Below are 24891 nucleotides of genomic sequence, written 5' to 3'. Positions count from 1 at the left end.
ACATGATGGGTGGAATCCTACTGGTCCCATGAAGGCAGTGACATGTACGCTTCTGAGCCCCCCTCCATTTTTAGGTGTCCTCACATTCTCCTTGCTGCTTGAGCAGTGCCCACCTCTTCCACTGTGGCTGCTGACCTTCCAAAACTGCAAACCCTCTGAGCCTGCAGCCTCAGGAATCCACCGACTGTCCCTAATTGGACAGGGTTCCCAGAAACAGTCTCTTAATTGGCTACATCTGGGAAGATCTTGCAGGCCAGCAGGACTCACCGGCCATTGGGATAAGACCTGCATTTGTCCTTGATGCAAGAGTATTTTCAAAGGGGGTACAATTCTGCCCAATGTTCCATGTACCGATCAGAGATTTGAATTCAAGGAGTATCAATAGGAATCTTGCCATTGCTTACTGGTTGACATTCTGACAAGGGAGCTGGGTTCAGGAGAGATAAAGTCCACGCTATCCTGGAGCTGTAGACTTAACAGAACTGACTTAAATTTAAGATAGAGATTAACCATAAGAAAGCCATGTTATTTGGAGAGCTTCCTCAACATCAGCAAGCACTGGGAAATGTGCTTGATTGATTAAAAAGGACCATTCAGGTTAGGATAACATTACTTATTTCCAAGGTGATACAGAAGATAAAAGATTGCAGTAAATGAAAAATACCAACCAAATAGAACATACCTATCTGTTTAGCAATCAGAAAGAAATGGATGCCCAGAGGGAAAAAACAGTAAAAACTGGGAAATAAGAAGACTGGTCCAAACTGTTTTTTTCCGTCTGGGTGTGGATTGTTATTTTCCATTGAATTTGGAAAAAAAAGATACATTATTGTGGTGATAGCTGCTTTAAGGCCAGCCTTACTGAATAAGGGTCACGTGGTCAGAACAGCCAATCAACACCGGGTGCGAGGAATCTCATAAGGGGTTGGAGTTTCCTAGCCTGGGGGAGTATATTGTAGCCTTGCTAGAAGCAGGCAGCTAATCCAACAGCTCTGTAAATAAAGTACATTGTTTACCTAAAGAAGCCTCTCGGTATTACACCTCTACAATTATAAAATTCAATTGGGATGAAATTGGGCTCAGAGCACCTGTTTCACAGAATCACAGAATCACACAGTGCAGAAGAGGCCCTTCGGCCCATCGAGTCTGCACCGACACGTGAGAAACACCTGACCTACCTATCTAATCCCATTTACCTACACTTGGCCCATAGCCTTGAATGTTATGATGTGCCAAGTGCTCATCCAGGTACTTATTAAAGGATGTGAGGCAACCTGCCTCCACCACCCTCCTAGGCAGCGCATTCCAGACCGTCACCACCCTCTGGGTAAAAATGTTTTTCCTCACATCCCCCCTAAACCTCCTGCCCCTCACCTTGAACTTGTGCCCCCTCATGACTGACCCTTCAACTAAGGGGAACAGCTGCTCCCTTTCCACCCTGTCCATGCCCCTCATAATCTTGTACACCTCGATTAGGTCACCCCTCAGTCTTCTCTGCTCCAATGAAAAAAACCCAAATCCATCCAACCTCTCTTCATAACTTAAGTGTTTCATCCCAGGCAACATCCTGGTGAATCTCCTCTGCACCCCCTCCAGTGCAATCACATCCTTCCTATAATGTGGTGACCAGATCTGCACATAGTACTCCAGCTGTGGCCTCACCAAGGTTCTATACAGCTCCAACATGACCTCCCTACTTTTGTAATCTATGCCTCGATTGATAAAGGCAAGTGTCCCAAATGCCTTTTTCACCACCCCACTAACATGCCCAACTGCCTTCAGAGATCTATGGACACACACGCCAAGGTCCCTTTGTTCCTCAGACTTCCTAGTGTCTTGCCGTTCATTGAATACTTCCTTGTCAAATTACTCCTTCCAAAGTGTATCACCTCACACTTTTCAGGGTTAAATTCCATCTGCCACTTATCTGCCCATTTGACCATCCCGTCTATATCTTTCTGTGGCCCAAGACACTCAACCTCACTGTTAACCACCCGGCCAATCTTTGCGTCATCTGCAAATTTACTAATCCTACCCCCCACATAGTCATCTATGTCATTTATATAAATGACGAATAATAGGGGACCAAACACAGATCCCTGTGGTACGCCACTGGACACTGGCTTCCAGTCACTAAAGCAGCCTTCTGTCATCACCCTCTGTCTCCTACAACTAAGCCAATTTTGAATCCACCTTATCAAATTACCCTGTATCCCATGTGCATTTGCTTTCTTTGTAAGTCTCCCATGTGGGACCTTGTCAAAGGCTTTGCTGAAATCCATATAAACTGTTAGGCATGACCTCCCTCTGACAAAGCCATACTGACTATCCCTGATCAAACCTTGCCTCTCCAAGTGGAGATATATTCTCTCCTTCAGAATTTTCTCCAATAGTTTCCCTACCACTGACGTGAGACTCACTGGTCTGTAGTTCCCTGGCTTATCTCTACAACCCTTCTTAAATAGCGGAAGCACATTAGCTGTTCTCCAGTCCTCTGGCATCTCCCCCGTGGCCAGAGAGGAATTAAAAATTTGGGTCAGAGCCCCTGCGATCTCCTCCCTTTCCTCCCTCAGCAGTCTGGGACACAAATCATCCGGACCTGGAGATTTGTTCACTTTTAAGCCTGCCAACACCTCCAATACCTTGTCTCTCCCTTTATCAATTTGCTCAAGAACATCGCAGTCTCTCTCCCCGAGTTCCATACCGTCATCCTCATTCTCTTGGGTGAAGACGGATGTGAAGTTTGTTGGGTTTAGGGTTCCAAAAAGATGTCTGTGGTACCTGTGGACACCCTGATATGAATAACGGTAGATGCTATCCTAGTAAAAGGGTTAGCACCCACCCACTGAACATCCACAAGAAGCTTGCAGAGCAGGCATATCAGGAAGTGCACACTGATTTAATGCTGGAGCTACCATTTTGGAGCTCCATCTTCCAGCCAATACCTTCTCTTAACCTCGTACAGCTAAACACATGTTAAGCAGCATAAAAGAATGCCCCACCAGCACTATCTAAAGCAATCATCAACTACTACTTACAGGTTAGTTGCCAGTTTATTTTTTCTGGAGCAGACCTTTTGCGTGCGTGCCCGACCTGCTCGAGCGTAAAATAGCACGTGATGATGTCGGGCGAGTGTCCCGATGTCATTGTGCACCCATGCGATATTTCGGTTGGCGGGCGGGAGCGGGAGTCAGAGCCACGCCCACCATCAATTACCAGGCAAAAGGCAATTAAGCTAGATTTTGCATTGCCCGTGCGATTTTGTGCTCATCGCACGGGCGAAACGGGCAGCCGGGCAACCGGGCAGCCGACAATTTGCTAAACCTCATCCAAGGGTGGGATAAAAAGGGTCTGCATCATTGCCAGTGAGAGTAGTGAGGAGTTTTGGAGAAAGTTTGCTGCTGGTTGATTATTGGTACTTGGCAGTTTCACCTCTGTTCGGGGCTTCATTCTTAGCATATTCAGGCTTCATTTCAGGACTTATTGGTGTCTCCAAGGCTCCTGGAGGATTCAGACTGTGTGATTTTTGATGCATGTTTCGTAGTTGTTTAAATTTGCTAAAGAATACAGGGAGTAGTGTGGCAGCTGCTGAAGGTACATTTTGCTGACTTCAAGGCTTCTGCACAAACCAGTTGTTGCCAGACTTGAGTAAATATTCCTCTTGGAATCCAGCGTAGCCGGGAGAATGACCAGAGATCATGCACAGCAGGCTAAGCTGCTCAAAGAAAGGGGAGAAGGGCCCTCAGCAAAAGGCCACATCCATTCAGAGTGTTCAGGGAGCAATTGTCCTATCTGAGCCTCGGCAATGATGAATGAAATGTCTGCGCTTTGTAAGAAGATTGTCACAGATATCTGCCACCTGCAACAGCCACAACACCAACCTCAGAGCTGGGTAAGGACTGCATTGCCAGCTGTTAATGTAATTGTAGCTATGAATTTTTATGATTTTGCAGTCCACTATTTTCAGTCCACTTTTGCATAAGGGAAGCCACTGAGGCTTTCTATTCAAAGAGCGATAAGCTCCTTTCATTTCCTCTCGCTAGGGAGAAGCAGGTGGATCAAAAGCGAGGATTCGTAAGGTCTGCAGGCTTCCCCATGGTGCAGGGTGCCACTGACTGCACACTCATTACTTTGGGGGCACAGCATGTCAACTCTGCCATATTCCTGAACCAAAAGAGATTTCAGTCTCTGTATGTACAGTGAGCTGCACATTGTTTGTGACCATAGGTAATGTATCCTATCCTGGCTGCAATCACGGTGACTCCATTCTGCAGCTGTCCAGTATGCCAGCTGTATTTCAGCCACCAAAAGGGTGGTTACTGACAACAAGAGCTATCTGTTGAGGACAAGGCTGATGACTCTGGTTTGCAACCCATGCACAAGTGCCTAGCAGGCATACAACAAAAGCCATGCTGCCACAAGAAAGGTGATAGAGCAGACCATTGGCATGCGGAAGCAATGATTCTGCTGCCTGCACCATTTTGGAGGAGCACTGCAGTATTCAGCTGAGTGGGTGTCAAGATTTGTAATGGTATGCTGCAGGCTGCAGAATCTTCCCATCAGGAGGAAACAACCCTACCACCTATCAGCAGAGAAGCTGAGGTGTAGGAGCATGAGGGGATAGAGAAAGAGGAAGAGGCAGGAGGATGATGAGGAAAGGAGACTGTAAGCTAGACAATCCCCTTCTGCCTGGGCTGTACATAAACAACTAATTCAAATGCAGTACCATTAATAGTAACCCCAATTGCCCTTTCACTAACAGTGCCACACTCCTTACCTCTCCTCTGTCACTGACCATCATATCATTCTCTTGGCCACAGTGCAGAAATGAAAGCCAGACCAAAATATACATTTCAAGCCAAATTTACAAATTAAATCATGCCATATTGCATATAAATGTCAGCTGATCACCCTTGCGCATTCCCTTTGTGTCTGTTCTCTGTGTGCCTTTTCCTGTCCTAGTGCTCCTATGATGTGCTGGAGCATGGATGTTGGAAGGCTGCTGACTTTCAGCGAAGGAGTCTGCAGATGTCCTTGGTAAATGACCTTGAACAGCTCTGGGCATCATCCCAGCATAGGGAGCAGCAGTGTGGACTGGCTGGCTGACAGCTAACAGCAAGGGCACTGATGGAGTGATAGGGATGGGATCACAAAAGCTGCCATCCTGAAAGAGAACAGCAAGTTTGTTCTCCATGGAGCCATGGCCACTCCCGCAAGGCAGGGAATGTCAACAATCCTAGTAATCTGTGGGAAGACAGATTGTTGGATTTCTGTGATACTCGACATGTCCTTCTGAATACTGGCATCCATAGCCATGACCTTCCATGGTAGCAAACGGCCATCAGATGTTCATCATGGCTGGGTCCAAAATTGTGTTGAGTTGACCATGAACAGACTCTGGATAGACTCCAAGCTCTGTGCAATGTCCTGTGCTAATTTAGTGTTGATCTCCTCCATGCTCTCAAACGTTGAGTGCAGGTTTTCTGACAGGTTTCTGAATGTGCCGAGTATTTTGTTGTGCATGCCCATCAGCTGTAACCTGGCACATGGAATCCTCTGTAGCAGAACTCATGTGCATCCTTGCCCTAGACTGCAGGTTGCTTGTGCTCTGTGTCTCACCATGTGCAGATCCTGCCTCTATGCTATTGCCTAAGGCGCATGCTGAGACTTTTCTTTCGATAAACCCTGACAACCAGCGATTCGAAGTTGACCTTTATGGTGGCAGTGATTAAATTTGATTCAGCACAAGTAAGATTTAATACATTTCAGTATCTGAACAGTAGTTTACTTGGTATAATTGCGAGTTATATTACCATGTTATGGCTTGGGCGAATGTCGCAGTAATAGATGACTGCACCCTCTGACCTAAATAACTGGCTTGTCCTCTGAGTGTCTCCTGAAGTCTTCTTCACCTTCTATTTGTTTGGACCTCCTTCTTTTACCACTTGCAATCATTCAAAACCACCGAAATTTGTTAGCCTTATCATTAACTTATACCCATCATGTTATTGTCCAATTATAGGGATAATATATATACAAGGCCCCTGTTTGCTCAGGTTTCATTTTGCGACCCCTCCCCCAATCATTTATTTTGATTGTTGGGGAGGTAATCAGATGCAGTTGTAGCCACATAAAGTAACATCTCCGTTCTGATGAGGTAAGGTATCCTTGCCTTCTACTGATCCCAGTGAGAGGCACCGCTTATCCTACCAAGGGCAAAAACATCAATCCTTTCTATTGTTCCCTACAACCTTGGTTCTCATACTGATGGCTGGTCCTGCTTGTTTTTCACATTCTGTTGTTCACTGCTGATGGCCAGCCTCTAAGTTTAGTATTTCTCTTTTAAATATCTCGCTTCCCCATTCCCCTTCCCTAATGTCATTTGCAACTGCAAGACATAACTGTCTTTTAGATTATACAAAGGTAAAACAAAACATATATATGGATAGCCTTGGGATCACAGGGCAGCAATATTCTTACAGACACAGATTCTAATTAAGCAATTATCCTCATAAGCAACTTATGAATATACTGCAGGACTCCTTCCAGACACTCTCACAGTCCATACCTTGAGGGGGAGGATTTCTTTTTGCAACCCCTCACTGAATCTTATTCCTTATCCTTCTGTAGTAGGGATGCTAATTCCAAGTTATTCGTACGCTGATGAAGTACATTTGAAGCAATAGATCATGCCTGGACTTAAAAGGTTCTCAAATTCTCTCTTTACCTATTTCCATCACGTAGATAATTTTTACTAAGTATTATTTCTCCCTCATGTTCTACATTCTATATACCTCTCTAACCTCAATTTCAATCCTTCTGACTGGTACCAATGTGTTTAACTATCCTGATTTTTTCAAAGTCAGTTAGCTTTTCAATGGAGTATCTGACAATGCCTTGATCATTTAAAAAGTTGTCTCACGCTACTGGCCACAGTAACCACTTCAGGGCTGCTATTGTCAAATAACTGAGCATGCCTGAGACCCATTCTTCAGTACAAGTTCACTGTGCATTTCTGCAGGTAACAAATCACAAACCAGTGTTCTACTATCATGCTACACATGACATCTGATCCCAGCCATTCCTGGACTTCCAGGTGATCTTATCAAAAGATTGGGGGTGTATGTCTGCAGATCTTTGCTTACTTCCCCCTTCATGGTCCTGATGACTTGAGTAGTAGTCATAATATCAAATGCAGTTTTCTTAAAAGGTTCATAGACAAGGATACAAATAACTCCAATAGAAAGCTGCAACTTACTATTCTTGGCTGCACTTCCCTGAATTTCACTATAATGTTCATTGATACCAGATATATCTTTTGTTGATTTGCATCCAGGGGATTTATTCCAATTCCCATTTGTTGGTGTGAATTTCCTGTCTCTATCTTTTATCATCAATCACTTCCTCTCGCCCCATTTTACACATTCCATTAATCACCATTCATAGCGGAAAGGATAAATGGGGCAGGCAAAGCTACTTTAAACTAGAAAATGGGGTTGGAGGGAGGTCTCAGGTGGGAAAGATAGTATTAATGGTTCAGAAACAAACAAATGGAAAAAGAGTATGGTAGCAATCAAAAATTGTGATTTGGGCAATACAGATAAAGGGAAAACTAAAAGATGTTCAACCAGGAAAGAGAAATAAGAAACGTAGAGTCAACATGGTTTTAATACAAATGCGCATAGTATAAGGAAGAAATTGAATGAATTGCAGAGGCAAATTCAACTTTGAGTGTATGACATGTTAACCATTACTGAGACATGGCTGCAAGACATGGGAACTAAATATACCATGTTATAAGGTCTATAGGAAAGATAGGGCAAATAACAGAGGGGTGGAATAGTCTTAGTGATGAAGGTTGAAATTACTTCACATGAGATGATATGATATGAGAGGATATAACAAGAGGTAAGCAGGCAGTGGCAACTTTATAGCTAGAAATAAATAGAATACAATTTAAGACTGTAGTTGGTATTGTGTATAGGGCCCCTGTTGCAGCTGTGAAGTAGTAAAGTGTATAAATGCTGAGATTAGATAGGCATGTAGCAAAGGCAGAGTAGTTTTATTGGGGGATTTTAACTTTCATTTGATTAGGACAAGCAGACTAGCACATGTCAAAAAGGTAATGAATTTCTTGAGTGTTTCGAGGATAGTTTTCTGCAACAACATGTCCTAGAAACAACAAGGGGGCATGACATATTAGATTTAGCAATCAGCCTAATGGTTTGTGAACATTTAACTAATTGTGTATAAAAGAGAGAAGTGTGAAACAGCTACTAGATTTAGGCAAGGCTGACTTCAATGTGATGAAACAAAGACTTTCCTTAATAAATTGGACAAATCTGCTAATGGGTAAAATGGCAGAACAGTTGGAGGTGTTCAAGAAGAACTTAATATGATACAGAAGCACTCTTGAGGAAGAAAAGTTTTACTAGCCCAAAAAAGCCCATGCCTGACTGAAGATGTAAGATATAACATCCAGAAATGCAAAAAATAGTACAGATCCTGGCAAATGGGAAAGATACAAAGAGCAGCAAAGTGTGACAAAACAGTAAGGTTTGAAAAAAGTGAGTATGGAAATTGAGACTTGCAATGCATATCAAAGTCAATACTTTTTTTTACATGCTGTGGCATCTTATGTCTGAAGGTAGGAAATTAAATTGTTAAGACTGCAGGATCTCTTGCTATGTCATCAGTATTCCTGAAAACCACAATAACCTATTTAAACAAAATAGGGAATCCAGTGTGGCACTGCTTGGAGTTAATTTGCCAAATCATAATTTCCTTCCATCAATTTAGAAATTCAAGGGGAAATGTTTGTTAAGACATTTTATCTGGCCTGGGAATAACAAAGCGCGAGGTCGTGAGGCAGGCAGTTTGCAAACTTCATGCTGCCTCCTAATTTCAATGATTTCAGCATGCAGCCCACCATGCCACTGATTGGCTGCATCCACAACAGGGGACCAAGCAATATGTTTGGCCAACACAACACACACTTAACCCGCACCTCTTAAAAACAATCTGTCCCTCTTCCTCTTATTATGAAGATGCTGTACACTATTGAAGACTTGAATAGAAAAAGAAACACAATAAATGGAGAAATGAAAGCAGGAGGGCTCCTAAGTTTTCAGGTGCAATGCTGGAGTCATTAGCGCAGGAAGTGGAAAGGAAGTAAGTTGCCATATATCTGCAGGGGCCCAGGAGGCCCTCAAAGCATACCCTGAGAAGGGACATGGGGAAATGGCCAGGGATGTCAAATCCCACAATCTGACCCCAATCACCTGACTGTCGTGCCAGAAGTTCAATGATCTCACACATGGTCAAGGTCAATGAATGCATCTTTACATGACATCTCCTAACCACTGCACCACCAACCTCTCACACTACTTAAAGCATCTCACCCCACCACTCACCCATCAGCAATCTCTAGTAATCAGCACTCATGCTTAACACTCAGAAAAGCTTCCCCATCCTTACACACATACAGTTACTACCACCCTCACATCCTCCTCTCACTGCTTTCACATGCCTCCAGTTATGACAGACACATCACTCAAACATATTGTAAAACATTCACTGACATTCCCCCCTCTGTCTTGCAGGACAGGATAGTCCATAAAAGGAGGGAGCACTGCAGAACTGGTGGGTTCGGGCATGCCTGCATCACTTGAGCCCTCTAGAAGAGACGGTGCCCCACCTCATGGGCCAGCTATGACTCAGGTCATTGCATCACTGGGAATATTCAGGATGATTGTATGTCCCTGCCTTTTGCCCCCTCTCAAATCCATCTCGGCCTCATCATACTATCTGGCTGAAGTGCAAGCTGTGGGTTGTGTAATCATGGATCTCTTGCTTTTCATCCCACCCCCTTTCCCTCACTCCAACTCTGCCCTTCTGCATTTATGCTTTTGGGTATCCATGAACTGCCGCTTATCTAGCTAGTGCAGCCTCGTGTTGAAGAGCAAGAGCTAGTTCTGACCTCTGATGAAGGTCACTTGATCTGACAACTACAACCACCAGTTTGGATACTGTGCGAATTGTAGAAGCTTGTATTGAGTCAGGAACAGCACAAGTGAGCTGCAGCCGGGGGAAACGTTAGAATGTATGCCAGCTCCACAGAAAGTGAGGTTGCAGATGTGTTCTGCTGCAGAGGACTAATATGAGGTGATGTACAGGACAATGCTAATGAACATGTGCATTAAGGTTTTTTGCTTTTATCTATGTGCATTAAGGTGCTTGGTGCATAGGCAGGGCTGCCTGTCAGCCTCTTGTCACTTTAAGGAGCATGGAGGAGTTTGGCTTCAACATGGCATAGGCCATCATACAGAGTTTGGAGTTCAACCTTTCCAGCGTGAGAATGAGGCCAAATCCATGACCGCACTTGCAGGCCCAGTCATGAGGCAGCGTCAAGTGGCTGATGTTTCTGCTTCCACTACAGTAGAAGTGCAAACCACCCAGTGTCTTAGTGCTGTAGTGGAGATCCATTAGGACAGGCAAAGGCACCCATAAGACAGGTACTAGGGGATGCAGAAGGATGAATAGTTCATACTTGTATGAATTGTTGGATAAAGATGTTATGGAATTGTCATTTGTCAGTGGTGTTCATTTCAGGATTTTGGCCAGGAGGATGCTGTGATGATAAGTGGCAGATGGATTGAAAGCTGAAGAATTATGGATCAACCATAATGTGGGGTAACATCTCAGGGGAATGGGCTTCTCTGTAGTCGCTCATGAACAACCCACTGGGAGTGAACAGGGCCCAGATCCCTCCTCCCTGCCTTCCCCTCCTCTTCCCAAGGTGGTTGTTGAATGCCCAATGGCAAGGGTTGCACTTTTGTGAAAGCTGGATCCAGAGGAGACAGCAGACCATGCAAACATGACACACATTCCCGTGAGTAATGGAGGAACACCTAGCACAAAGGAAGACGGCTGTGGTTGCTGGAGGTCAATCATCTCAGTTTCAGGACATCACTGCAGGAGTTCCTCAGTGTAGTGTCCTAGGCCCAACAATCTTCAGCTGTTTCATCAATGACCATTCTTCCATCATAAGGTCAGAAGTGGGGATGCTCGCTGATAATTGCACAATGTTCAGCACCATTCGCGACTCCCCCAGATACTGAAGCAGTCCATGTCCAAATGCAGCAAAACCTGGACAGTATCCAGGTTTGGGCTGACAAGTGGCAAGTAACATTTGTGCCACACAGGCAATGATCATCTCCAACAAGAGAGAATCTAACCATCGCCCCTTGACATTCAATGTCATTACAATCGCTGAACCCCCCGCCAACAACACCCTTGGGGTTACCATTGACCAGAAATTGAACTGGACTAGCCATATAAATACTGTGGCTACAAGAGCAGGTCAGAGTCTAGGAATACTGCAGTGAGTAACTCACCTCCTGACTCCCCAAAGCCTGTCCACCATCTACAAGACACAAGTCAGGAGTGTGATGGAATACTCTCCACTTGCCTGGATGAGTGCAGCTCCAACAACAGTGAAGAAGCTTGACACCATCCAGGCAAAGCAGCCTGTTTGATTGGCATCCCTTCCACAAATCTTCACTCCCTCCACCACTGATGAACGGTGGCCGCAGTGTGTACCATCTACAAGGTGCACTGCAGAAACGCTCCAAGGCTCCTTAGGCAGCACCTCTCAAATCCACAACCACTACCATCTAGAAGGACAACGGCAGCAGATATATGGGAACTTCACCACCTTGAAATTCCCCTCCAATCCACTCACCATCCTGACTTGGAAATATATCGCGGTTTCTTCACTGCCGATGATTCAAAATCCTGGAACTCCCTCTCTAACAGCACTGTGGGTGTCCCTACACCACAGGGACTGTAGCAGTTCAAAAAGGCAGCTCACCACCACCTTCTCAAGGGCAATTAGGGATGGGCAATAAATGCTGGCCTAGCAAGCGACATCCACATCCCGTAAACAAATAAAATTTTTTTAAAAAAATCCCTGAGTGGTCCAGGCAGCGGAACTGTTGCTTTAGGTTGCTGATGATTTGCTCCACAATATTCCTGTTTGCTGCATGGCACATATTATATGGCGTCCTTGCATGGTCGGGTCATAGAGCGAATTAGCCAGGTGTGTGGAGGGTATCCCATGTCACCCAGTAGCCAGCCACTGGTTTGCTGAATAAGGCTGCCACAGGATGAATGTGTCTTGGCTGCTGTTAAGAGAGGAGGCATTGATCAAAGGGAACTTTTGATCATGATCACACAGCAACTGGCATTCAGAGAATGGTGATCCTGTGGTTCTGGAAAAACTCCCCCTTAACATAAAGGCAAAATACTGCGGATGCTGGAAATCTAGAACAAAAACAAAAATACCTGGAAAAACTCAGCAGGTCTGACAGCATCAGCGGAGAGGGATACAGTTGACGTTTCGAGTCCGTATGACCCTTCATCAGAACTAAGACAGATAGATATGAGATGAAATATAAGCTGGTAGAAGGGGATGGGACAGGAGAGCTCAATAAGGAGCCAGTGATAGGTGGAGGCCAAGAAAAGACTGCCAAAGATGTCATAGACAAAAGGACATTGGGGTGTTGACGGTGGTGATATTATCTAAAGGATGTGCTAATGGGGACATTAAGGGTAGCAAGCTAGTGGCAGATGGCCCTAGCGCGGGTGGGGTGGGGGGATGGGATCGAAATGGGCTAAAAGGTGGAGATGAAACAATAGATCGAAATAAATTTAAAAATAGGAGGGAAAAGAAAAATATACTTATAAAAAAATTATAAATTATTGGAAAAAGGAGGGTCAGAAAGGGGGTGAGGATGGAGGAGAGAGTTCATGAAATTGTTGAACTCAATATTAAGTCCAGAAGACTGTAAAGTGCCTAGTCGGAAGATGAGGTGCTGTTCCTCCAGTTTGTGTTGAGCTTCACTGGAACATTGCAGCAGGCCAAGGGCGGACATGTGGGCATGAGAGCAGGGTGGTGTGTTGAAATGGCAAGCGACAGGAAGGTCTGGGTCATGCTTACAGACAGGCCGAAGGTGTTCCGCAAAGCGGTCACCCAGTCTGCGTTAGGTCTCTCCAATGTAGAGGAGACCGCATTGGGAGCAACGAATGCAGTAGACTAAATTGAGGGAAGTGCAAGTGAAGCGTTGCTTCACTTGAAAGGAGTGTTTGGGCCCTTGGACGGTGAGGAGGGGGGAAGTAAAGGGGCTCCTCCTTAACATGTTGGGCTAGCAGAGCCATGTTTGCACAAGTAATTGCTCCCTGCACCACTGGGAATCCCACCAACCTGCTCCTCCTTTTGCTTCTCTCTGATCAATGAGAAGATGATAAATTCCCCTCTTCTGGGGTGTGGGCCACTGTGAACTCCCTGATGCAGCAATAGAAGACAAGCTGCAAGATGTACTGATATTACCTGGTCCCACCTGGAAGATTCCACTGACAAAGCAATTGGGGGCAACAGTGACTTTGGTCACCGGCAGTGCCGTTCTCGGCTGCAGATCAGGCTGAAGGAGATGGCACAGTTCTGAGACTACCTCCTTGTTGAAATAAAGACACCTCACACACTGCTCCTGGCTGAGGTGAAGTAAGAGAAGGGCTCCCTAAAGACCCCAGTTTTCTATTGTGAGGCCTGCTCCTCCTACTCTCTCAGTATACTGCTTCCCCTCTATGTTGACCGATTTCCATTTCCATTTCATGCTGCAGCCCATGAGGGACTGCAACTACAGCCTCCATAACTGAAGCAGGCTTTCTTTTGACAGGGAAGTAAACTCCTCTGATCTGCTAAAATAAAAGCAAAATACTGCAAATGCTGGAAATATGAACCAAAAACAAAAATTGCTGGAAAAACTCAGCAGGTCTGACAGCATCTATGGAGAGAAAGACAGAGTTAACGTTTCGAGTCCAGATGACTCTTCTTCAGAACTCCTCTGATCTGCTTGTCTGAATCCAGCTCCACTCTTTTGAAAATCCAGAAAGTTAGCAAAACTCTTCAAGAACACAACACAGTACTTCTATAAGCTCTGCACCTCACCTGGAAGTTGGATGGTTATACCTTTAAATAGCACTGGTTAACTGGACCTGCTTGGTTCAAATTGGCAGATGGTAAATCAAGTCTGTGTTAGTGGCTAATTGATACTGCAGTCCACCCACTCTGCATGCTTCTGGTGCACACATGGCATGCCTGCACTAGCATCCTGTCAGCAGATGCTGGACTCATTCTGCTTGCCATTACTTCACTCCGGGGCTTCTATAGCACCAGCACTAGCGATGTTATGGAAGTCAAATTCATGGTCATCAAATTTATGCCCAAAATATAAATTTACATTTATATAAATTGAGCACAATAGAAGAAAACTTCCCATTAAAAGTACAATTATATCAATGAACAAATTCAACAATGAAAATGTTGTTGAGTGGTGACCTAAATAAAAAAAATACAGCTTTCAGTAGAAAGGACAGCAGAAAGGGTTAACTTTATTTATAAGATATCGTCAGACGCAATTGCGCCATTTGACATAAATATTTTTGAAAAGACTTTCCCGATTTTTTTATTTTAAGGAATTGAAAAATCCTTTCAAACAGCAGAAATCATTAGTAACATCATTAAAAAAATTCATTCTCATCAGGGAAGACAGCATTTTAGATCAAACTTCAATCACAGAATAGTAATTACACAGAAGGAGACCATTTGGCCTATCAAGTTCGCACTGGCTCTTTTGAAATGCAGTCCAGTTAGTCTCACTTTCCTGCTCTTTCCCCATTTCCCTGCAATATTTTTCTCCTTCAAGTGTTTATCCAGTTTCTTTTGAAGGCTACTATTGAATCTATAGCTACCCACCCTATCAGGCTACGTGCTCCAAATTCTAACCACTTGATGCACAATAAAGTTTTTCCTCATGTTGCCTCTGCTTAAACTGAGGCCAGGTCTGCCCTCATGGGTAGATGCAAACAATCCCACAACACTATTAACTATGAGAATTCACTGTAAATAGACACAGACTGAAACTGGGTGGATTAGGAGGTGCTATCTTGTAATCTGTATCTCTGTAAAAAAAATTCTGGTTCTTTTGCCAATCACCTTGAGTGTGCGCTTTCTGCTTATCGGCCCTTTTGCCACTTGTTTCTTCCTTTATCTAAACCATTCCTCTTAGCCTCTCAGCTCTAGGGAGAACAACCCAGCTTCTCTTATCTATCCACATGACTATAATCCCGTATCTCTGGATTCATTCTAGCAAATGCCTTCTCTATCCTCTCCAAAGCCTACTCATCTTTCCTAAAGTGTGGTGCCCAGAATTGGACAAAATAGAAGAACATTTCCCATTAAAAGTACAGGTATATAAATGAAAAAAATTAACAGGATATGTAAGCAAATATAAGATTTCAATATATTACAAATTAATCATCTTGGATAGAACAGAGCTTTTAAATAAATAGTTTTCAAACTTCTTAGCATTTTTTCAAAGAGGTCTCCAATGCAAGATTTCCCAGTACAAGGAAGATGAGTAATCAAGCAATATCACCTCATATGCACTCAAACTCCATTTCAAATCATTAAACATTTAAGAAATTCAAAACTATCAATTTTGGATGTGGAAGTCTCACATCTGGAACTGAAGATTTTCACACAATTTGCAGCAGTAACCAGAATTTCACTGTGGTGGCAATGAAACTCAGATTTTCACAACTGAAGAGTCAGTGAAAACTCAATTGTTCCAATTTAATCTAGACCAATGTTTTATTTGTTAAACACAACACAGAATGAATAAAACAAAACAAAATGGCATGTGCTTACAAAAAAGTAAATTTTGACATCTTTTCCTGCCTCCATCTTTTGGTAGCTTCAAATGACTGTAAAAACACTGAAAATAACTAAAAAAAGTTATTTTTCATAGTGACATAAAGCCTTCAATATTCTTACATAAAAAGGTTAAAGAGTTCAGAGCTTGCGATAGCTTGTGGGAGTTGTAGCCTTTATTATAGAAAGGGGACAGCATGTTTCTCTTTTTCCTTCATTCTGTCACAGATTATCATTTTTTGATTAAATCAATTTTCAATTCCTGGTGTGTTTTAATTAATCATATTCTGCACTAATTCAAAATCTCAAACTCAGTCTGCCTTCATCTAGGCCTGTTAGCTCCTGCAAAATTCTTGCCACTATTCTCTGGTATATGGGAGAACTATAACACTATATATATGCATTGGTGAGACCACGTCTGGGGTACTGTGTGCAGCTTTGGTCTGTCTACGCATTTAACATAATTTTACACACCTTTCACATAATATAATGGTCCTAAGCTCCTTTGCAGGAGCATTATAGAACAAATGTGACACTGCACCACATTGTGAAATATTAGGTCAGATGACCGAAAGCTTGCTCAAACAGATAGGTTTTAAGGACCATCTTAAAGGAGAAAAGAGAAGTAGAGAGGTGGAACAATGGAGCGATATAGGGAGGGAATTCCAGAGCAAGGACCTAGATAGCTGAAGTCATGGCCACCAGTGGTGGAATGATTAAAATCGGGAATGCTCATGAGGCCAGAGTTGATGGAGCACAGAGATGTAGGGAGGTTGCAGAAGGGAAGAGAGAGGCTTTGGAGGGATTTGAAAACAAGGATGAGAGTTTTTAAATCGAGCCTTCACTTAACTTGGAGCCAATGCAGGTCTGTAAGGACAAGGGAGAAGGGTGAATGAAATGTTATATGAGTTTGGACACAGGCAGGAGAGTTGTAATCTCTAACTTGCAGAGGAAAGAATGTAGGATTCTGGCTAGGAGTGCATTTGAATAATCAAGTCTAGAGGTAACAAAGGTATGAATGAAGGTTTCAATAGCGGATAAGCAGAAGGAGGGGTAGAGTTGGGTGATGTTCGGGAGTAGAAATAGATGGACTTAATGATGGTGCGGGTATGTGGTCTGACGCTCTTCTCAGGACCAAATATAACACCGAGGTGGTATACAGTCTGGTTCAGCCTCAGACAACACAAGGGATGGATTTTGTAGCAAAGAAACAGGGTTTGTAATGGGGACCAAAGACAATGGCTTTGTTCTCCCCACTATTGTATGTTGAACAAAGAATCAGACAACTTAAAGAGAGAGGAGGGGGTCAAGAGCAGTGAAGGAGAGGTAGAACTGGATATCGGCAGTATTCACGTGGAAACTGATGGCATGATTTTGAATGCTGTTGCTAAGTAGCAGCATGAAGATGAATTAAAGGTGGGATCCAAGATTTGTAAACATTACAATACCCGAACATACTTTCTTTGCAAGGTTTAATTCAGAGTTATATTACCTCTTTAGGCCTTGGATAAAAGTCATGGTAACAAGTGCCTTCACCCTCTGGCCCTTGGATTGTCCTCTGAGTGTCTCCTGAAGTCTTTTACACCTTCTCTCTATTTGGACCCCTTCTTAGGCCTCTTTCTATAATTCCAAACCATCAAATTTTACAAGATGAATCATTGACACTCATCATGCTGTTATTCAATTATAAGGACGACACGTACACAAGGTCTCTTTTTGCTCAGATTTTGTTCTTGCAACTCCCTAATAATACTTACTTTGGCCGTTGGGGTGTTACCAGATACAGCTGCAACCACATAAAGGAACGTATCCTCATACTGAAGAGATCGGGGATCCTTGACAGTTACCGGTCCCAGTGAGAGTCACGCCTTCTCCTACTGAGGGAGAAACATCAGCCATTCCTATTGTTCTTTATTAGATTTTATTTGATGCAGCCAGCCTGTATCAAATACTGGTCCTGCTTGTTTTTCACTTTGTTTTTTTGCTGATGGCCAGCTTCTAAGTTTAGCCAGAGTAGTTCAGTACTTCTCTGTTCAATGTCTCACTTCCCTAAATATCCCTTTCCTAATGTCATCTGCACCTGCAAGGCATAACAGTCTTTTAGGTTATAAAAAGGGAGAACAAAACATATATGTATATAGGGCTGTGAGTGTGAAACCAAGTGACCCTGTGTTTTCATATCAACTGCTGCTTGTCAGGTTGCACTTCTTAGGTTTCTTAAGGAAAAGAAAGGATAATGCTGTGGTGAGTGTCTGGTGGTGTTGGTTTGGGGGCGGGGGAGTGCTAGTCAAGAGACACATGCTAACACCATTTACACCTTGTAATCAGAAGAATTTATGGGATGAGTGCATGTGGGATTTGAGAAGGAGGATTAGACATGAGGTTGGCATCATTATCATCAATGATTCAGCTCTGCTGCTTTTTGTGGCCTCACCAGCGGCCCTACTGATAATGGCCAGCATCTTCTCCCCCATGGAGATTAAATAATGCAGGTGCATCTCTCTCCTCCTGGTTATTTCCTGTTGCCACTAGTTATGTGGCACCTACTCCTGCAAGAGAGATGGATAAGTGTCAGTGGGTATGGTGCAGTGTGTTTGGATGATGCAGTTGTCATGGTTGAATGGTGTGTACAAGATGTGGGTTTAAGGCTTGCAACAATGTTAGGCGTGTGAGGTGAGGCATATGAATTTTCAGATTGGAGTCCTGATTAACGTACAAACAAAAGAAATAGGAGCAGGAGATGTCCAGTCAAATGAGCTGCTGCAGCCAGAATGCAGCTCCCCTTAAAAAGCTTCAGGCTACATTTAAGAAGTGCAAGCTAGCTTTAATTGCGGCTAGCCTCATACACACTCAGACCCCCTGCTGACCATGTAGCTACTCAGAAGTGTGTCTAACACTGACTGCATGCAATTAACATGGAACTAAGCAGGTAGCACAAAGTTTGCGTGCTGCCTCCTTTACTTTCAGTGGGCATGGGCTAGCTGCACATCATGATCCCCATGCCTCTTAATGGGCCTTATTGAATTTCTAGCCCAATAACATGAGATTGGTGAAGTATAATTACACACAGCAAAGAAGAGTAATAGATGGTTCATAGCAAAGTTGAGTATTACTAGTAAAGAAAAAAAGGCTTGAATTTATATAGTGCCTTCCATGTCCTCAGGACATTTAATACACTTTATATCCAATTGGTTACTTTTGAAGTTGAGTGCCCATTGTTAGACAGGTTAATGCAGTGTTTAATTTGCACTGAGCAAAGTCCAGCAAACCACTAATGAATGACTGACTAGATAATTTGTTGTTTTGGTTGGTGTTGGTTAAAGGAGAAAGATTGATGAGGAAGCAGGGAGAACTCACCTCTTTTAATGTTACCATAGGGTTTTTTACATCCACCTGAGCAGACTTGCAGGTTCATGATTTAATGTTCCTTCCAAAGCTGCACTAGACCAGAGGACCATAAGACATAGGAGCAGAAATTAGGCTATTCGGCCCATCGAGTCTGCTCCGCCATTCAATCATGGCTGATAAGTTTCTCAACCCCATTCTCCCGCCTTCTCCCCGTAACCTTTGATCCCCTTACCAATCAAGAACCTATCTATCTCGGTCTTAAATACACTCAATGACCTGGCCTCCATGTCCTTCTGTGGCAATGAATTCCATAGATTCACCACTCTCTGGCTAAACAAGTTTCTCTTCATCTCTGTTCTAAAAGGTCTTCCCTTTACTCTGAGGCTGTGCCCTTGGGTCCTAGTCTCTTCTACTAATGGAAACATCTTCCTCATGTCCACTCTATCCAGGCCTTTCAGTATTCTGTAAGTTTCAATCAGATCTCCCCTCATCCTTCTAAACTTCATCGAGTATAGACCCAGAGTCCTCAAACGTTCCTCATATGTTAAGCCTTTCATTCCTGGGATCATTCTCGTGAACCTCCTCTGGACCCTCTCCAGGGCCAGCACATCCTTCCTGAGATACGGGGCCCAAAATTGTTCACAATATTCTAAATGTGGTCTGACCAGAGCCTTATAAAGCCTCAGCAGCACATCCCTGCTTTTATATTCTAGTCCTCTTGAAATAAATGCCAACATTGCATTTGCCTTCCTATCTACCGACTCAACCTGCAAGTTAACCTTAAGAGAATCCTGGACTAGGACTCCCAAGTCCCTTTGCACTCCAGATTTCTGAATTCTCTCCCCATTTAGAAAATAGTCTATGCCTCTATTCTTCCTACCAAAGTGCATGACCTCACACTTGCCCACGTTGTATTCCATCTGCCACTTCTTTGCCCATTCTCCTAACCTGTCCAAATCCTTCTGCAGCCTCCCCGCCTCCTCAATACAACCTGTCCCTCCACCTATCTTTGTATCATCTGCAAACTTAGCCAGGATGCCCTCAGTTCCTTCATCTAGATCTTTAATGTATAAAGTGAAAAGTTATGGTCCCAACACTGACCCCTGCGGAACTCCACTAGTCACCGGCCGCCATCCTGAGAAGGACTCCCTTATCCCCACTCTCTGCCTCCTGCCAGACAGCCACTTCTTCAACACTGCACTGATGTGTCAACTTAGAGGCTATGTCATAGAGTCCATAATGGAATTTGGAACCATGACCTGCTGACTTGTAAGCAAGACTGCTACCAACTGAGCCAAGCTGACACTCATTTGGGGGTGAAGTGCGGGAGTGGGTGCTGGTGGGCGGCCATGCGCTCCCTGTGTGGGCGGGGGGGACTCCCTCAGCCGGGAGTGCGCTCTTTCACACATGTGCCCGAAAGAGCGCACCAGTCTCCCTGAAGCAAAGTGCTGCCTCAGGGAGGTCGGCTCCGATTTAAAACTTTTAATAAACATCTTTAAAATTTTTCCCTGCCATGTCCGCTCATGTAACACTGTCACATGAGTTGGGACATGTCCATAAGTTTTATTGAAATCTTTCTTAAAAATTTAAATACACTCATGAAACCTCATCCCTCCCGTGGATGAGGTTTCATGCTTTTTCCGAGGCCCGCCTGGGCCCCTGGCCTGCCTGCCAACCTTAAGGTTGGACGGGCAGGTCCATCAATGAGGTTAATTCATTTTTTAATGGCCTTAACTGGCTGTTGACAGTTTGGTGGGCGCGCAGCCGAATCAGCTGTGTGTCCGCCGAACTGAAAATCTAAATGGTGCAGGGTGACGTCGGGATGCATGCCCGACATATGCCAGCGTCATTTTACGCGCTGGCAAATGGGCCCCGCTACCGCTTGCCAACCAGAAAAACCTGCCCTTAGATTTATTTGAATAGAAACCCATTGGGGACGGCTGAAAACTTAGTTATCAGATCGAAAACTTTGACCTCTAGGGGCTCCTGCCCCTTCTGTCGCTAAAGATGCTAATCTTGATCAGAGACTGGATGTTGATGTGCAATCTTCACAAACTTGGCCCTGCTATTAAATATTGCTATAAAATGTTGACTGATGAGATGGGTAAAACTGTGTGGATGAATGTGCATGCAAACAAACATTAAATGGTTGTTATACTCCTCATGTTCACATATTTATATGGTGAGTGAAGCATCATGTGATTTGCGACATGCAAAATAATACTCAGTTTTAAAGCTTAGCCTTTTAATGTGATGATCTACATTTAGTGGTTATGTTTACTGATACATGTCCTATATATAAATAGGACTGATAACTAACATATTTGATTGATGGTAAAGTCCAGATATAGAAATCTGAAGAGACCAGCCATATTTGGTGGTAGCAGGTGTATTGGATCTCTCTGGGAAGAAGTTACTTGTCAAACATCTGAACAATGTGTTCCGAAGAATAACTGTGGTGATCGGTTTCAATGCAGTTTAGGCAAGTAATTCTTTGGATAATAATTGAAGATCAAAATTGAAATCTATTTAGAATTTTGCCACCTTTTGTTTACATTTAGTTGGCCAATGATTCTAAATCCTCCTTTTAGCGAAAGTCAACGTCAAAAATGACATGTGATGGATTGAACAAATTGTGGTGGAATTGTGAACAGAAAGATGCTTTTGCAAGCACTACCTGTTTTTTTCACATTCCTCCTCTCCTCTCCTGAATGTGATACCAGCAGTTGTCTGATATTTTGACAAAGTGACAATTTTCATTGTGTTTGCTAAAAAAAAAAGTATTTTGTTAAAGCTTTTCATCTTGCACTCATCAGGACAATCGTAAGAATACCAATGTCAGGGGAAGCAACAACTTTCTATTGTATGAGAAGAGAGTGCTGATTGGTTGGCAAGTGGAATCAGATTGGTAGAGGTGCATGGAGAATGCACCAGTTAATGGTGACAGACAGTTAACTGCCAAGAATTGTTTAAAATTTAAACCAGGCAGCTTGACTCTGATTGGTTAAGGCAGTGTCCAGTTTGAATCAGAGTCAAGCTGCCTGGTTTAAATTTTAAACAATGTTTGGCAGTTAACTGTCAGTCACCATTAACTGGTGCATTCTCCATGACAATGTTTCCACCAATCTGAGTCCACTTTCCAACCAATCAGCTTTCTCTTCTCATACAGTATAAAGTTGATGCTTCCCCTGACATTGGTATTATGATTGTCCTGATGAGTGCAAGACAAAAAGCTGTGGCAAAATGCCTTTTTTCAGTAATACTCAAGTTCTGTACTACCAAATGACAATTTTCATTGTCTATACAACTCAGTGCCACATCAGATTTTGCATTTACTATGAGCCAGGGGCACCACCACCTCACTTTTCAAGTGCTTTCTAATTCTGCTATTTCACTCACTGGCATAAGTGCAGCATATAACATCTATAGATTTGACTTAATTGCTTCACCACACTTGCTGCCAAGTAAGGGTGTTCAAAACCCTTGATATTTCCAGGCTGGTCTGCCCCATAGTCTGCCATATGTGTGACAAACAAGACATTGACCAACAAGATTTTTGCATTTTCAATGACAAAAAGAGTTAGTTATCCATTGATGCTATATTCTTCTCATTGTTATTTTTAATTACAGTGGTTTAATTCATTAAAAACAAAATTAAGCTGTTCCTAAAATAAAAGTTCAAGAAATTAAATATTCTTTTATTGTTGAGAAACCTAAATGAGAGCTTATAGGGCAGGATAGCTCTGAGTTTGAAGAGAGTCATTAGAAAGATGATATACCTCAGACGGTGGTGATTAGGTGATACCAAACTTAGGCTTTGATAACACTCAAAATACCTTTGTAAGCTAAATATAATTATCAATATGTGAAATTCATGTTTAAAATCACTAATGAATATTCTTTTAGGTCGATGTATTAAAAGACGTTTACTGTGCAATGGTGAGAATGACTGTGCTGATGCTTCAGATGAGGAAACCTGTGGTTCTAATGATCCAGATGAGAGTAGAACTTTCTGCAGTGACTTGTTTTCAATCCCAGGTTTACAAGTAATTATGATTGGGTAAGTCAAGTTAATAATTCTAGCCCAGATTCAGTTGGGCTCTATTCTTTAGTTCACCTCTCTGTCTTTTATGTTTGCATGCTAGTATAATGGTAATATACCATTTCATGTGCCAGACTATAAACTGGATGTTGCATGATGCTCTCTAGCTAGTAGATTAATATTCAGTCATTAGATCTCTGTTGAGAAAGCAGCAACAGAATCAGTTATCACAGAATTCAAGCAGAGTGTTAGCTATGAAATTTATACAGGCCTGACTTAAAGAGAGTAATTTTGTCTTTTGGTCATAGTGTTAAACATGTGATATCAGATTAGATAGGCATAATATATAATTATTATACCATCTCTCAATATTGATGAATAGCCTGTTGATATCTCTGCGTAGAATGACAAATGAGTCCATTTGCACACAATAGCAATCTTGTAGTATGTATTACAGTTCACTCAGGGAGTCCGGGTTGCTGTGGCACAAGCACTTTTAAATGCATATTGTAATAGGGAGCCATGGTTGTAGGGGCCCCAAAGTTCTTTCCTTCACATGGCTGACCAGAAATCTCTCCTGCTCTCACCACCTACTATTGGCATGTGTTGGAAGGATTTGCAGGTTGAGACTCAACCGGAGTGAATGCGTTATGAATGCATCTTCCTCAGCCATCAATACCTGGGGTGAGACCCAAGCCTGGAGCTTGTGGCTTAGAGGCAGGGACACTACCCACTGTGCCACAAGACCATCAGCAATCCTTGTAGCTTTCTGAAATAGATAAAGGAAACTTCTGTGCTGTAAATTGTAACATAAAGGTCTGACACATAGGGTTAATGTGGGACTGAGTACAGTACCACCCACACAGTGATGTAAGAGAGCACATGACCAGCACCTAGGATCGGTCTCATGTTGGATGGAGCCATATGTACCAGCAAACATGGAGACAGCTCCTAGCTCGCACCCTTTATTGTATATTTGAAAATAGTTCTAAAAATCAATAAAGACATACAGTTAATCTACTTATGACTACGAAGACTTCTTCAGACCTACTGAGCCAACGCCCTACAATATGGTGGCAGCTTGTGGAAAAACCCAAGACCTTGCAGAAAATGTAGAGAAAAACTAAAATGCTGGAAGACTGAGAAAAAATTCAGAAAAGCAATCAGACCTGAAAAGAAGCTCCAGAAGCACAGACGCAGGGGGAAAATCACCAGGAACAAGCTCCAAATAAAGGCTTGGAAACTGAAGACAGAGATTTAACATTCCTTACTACAGAGGAAGACTGCATTGCATCTCCTTTGGAAGTCCAGGTTCAAATGCCAGAGCACAGTCAGCAGACCTAGCAAGGGTGACCTAAATCTTTTCAAATTATAAGTCCTAAGAATTTTTGAAATAATTCGGAGTTAGGAGTGCAGTTTGAAAAATCCCATCGCTAAAACCTGATCCCCGATTCAACGCCTGAACAAGTGGCCTCCGAACTCTCTCCAAAACAAAATAAAAATTTATTAGATAATCAGGGAGAATCTAGGCTTCTAAACTCAGCTGAGAGAAAGCAAAAGTCAGGATTCAACAAATTTGTGACGTTAAAGTAAAATGCTGAGCAGAGAACTCTGCAAGCAGCCATTGTTGTAATTTGTTTTCAAGCTGAGTGCAGTTGCCACAGTAGCGAAGCTCACCAAAACCGGCAAGCACGGAAAATCCCTTTGTCTCCAAGTGAATGGTGACGCT

The 24891-nt window shown here is 43.1% G+C and overlaps 1 protein-coding gene across 1 annotated transcript in view; it reads left to right on the top strand.

Moving 5' to 3' along the window:
- The window catches only part of c8a (complement component 8, alpha polypeptide), a 73699-nt gene that overhangs the window by 12653 nt on the left and 36155 nt on the right, over window positions 1-24891 (top strand). Inside the window, exons 3-4 of the mRNA XM_078561237.1 lie at window positions 21461-21602; window positions 23027-23180. Of these exons, the coding sequence (XP_078417363.1) occupies window positions 21461-21602; window positions 23027-23180 (296 nt within the window). The remainder of the gene's footprint in view (window positions 1-21460; window positions 21603-23026; window positions 23181-24891) is intronic.

Source organism: Cetorhinus maximus, chromosome 17, assembly GCF_964194155.1.
Source record: "Cetorhinus maximus chromosome 17, sCetMax3.hap1.1, whole genome shotgun sequence".
NCBI classification, from domain to species: Eukaryota; Metazoa; Chordata; class Chondrichthyes; order Lamniformes; family Cetorhinidae; genus Cetorhinus; species Cetorhinus maximus.
This window is presented reverse-complemented; position numbering and strand designations above follow the sequence as displayed.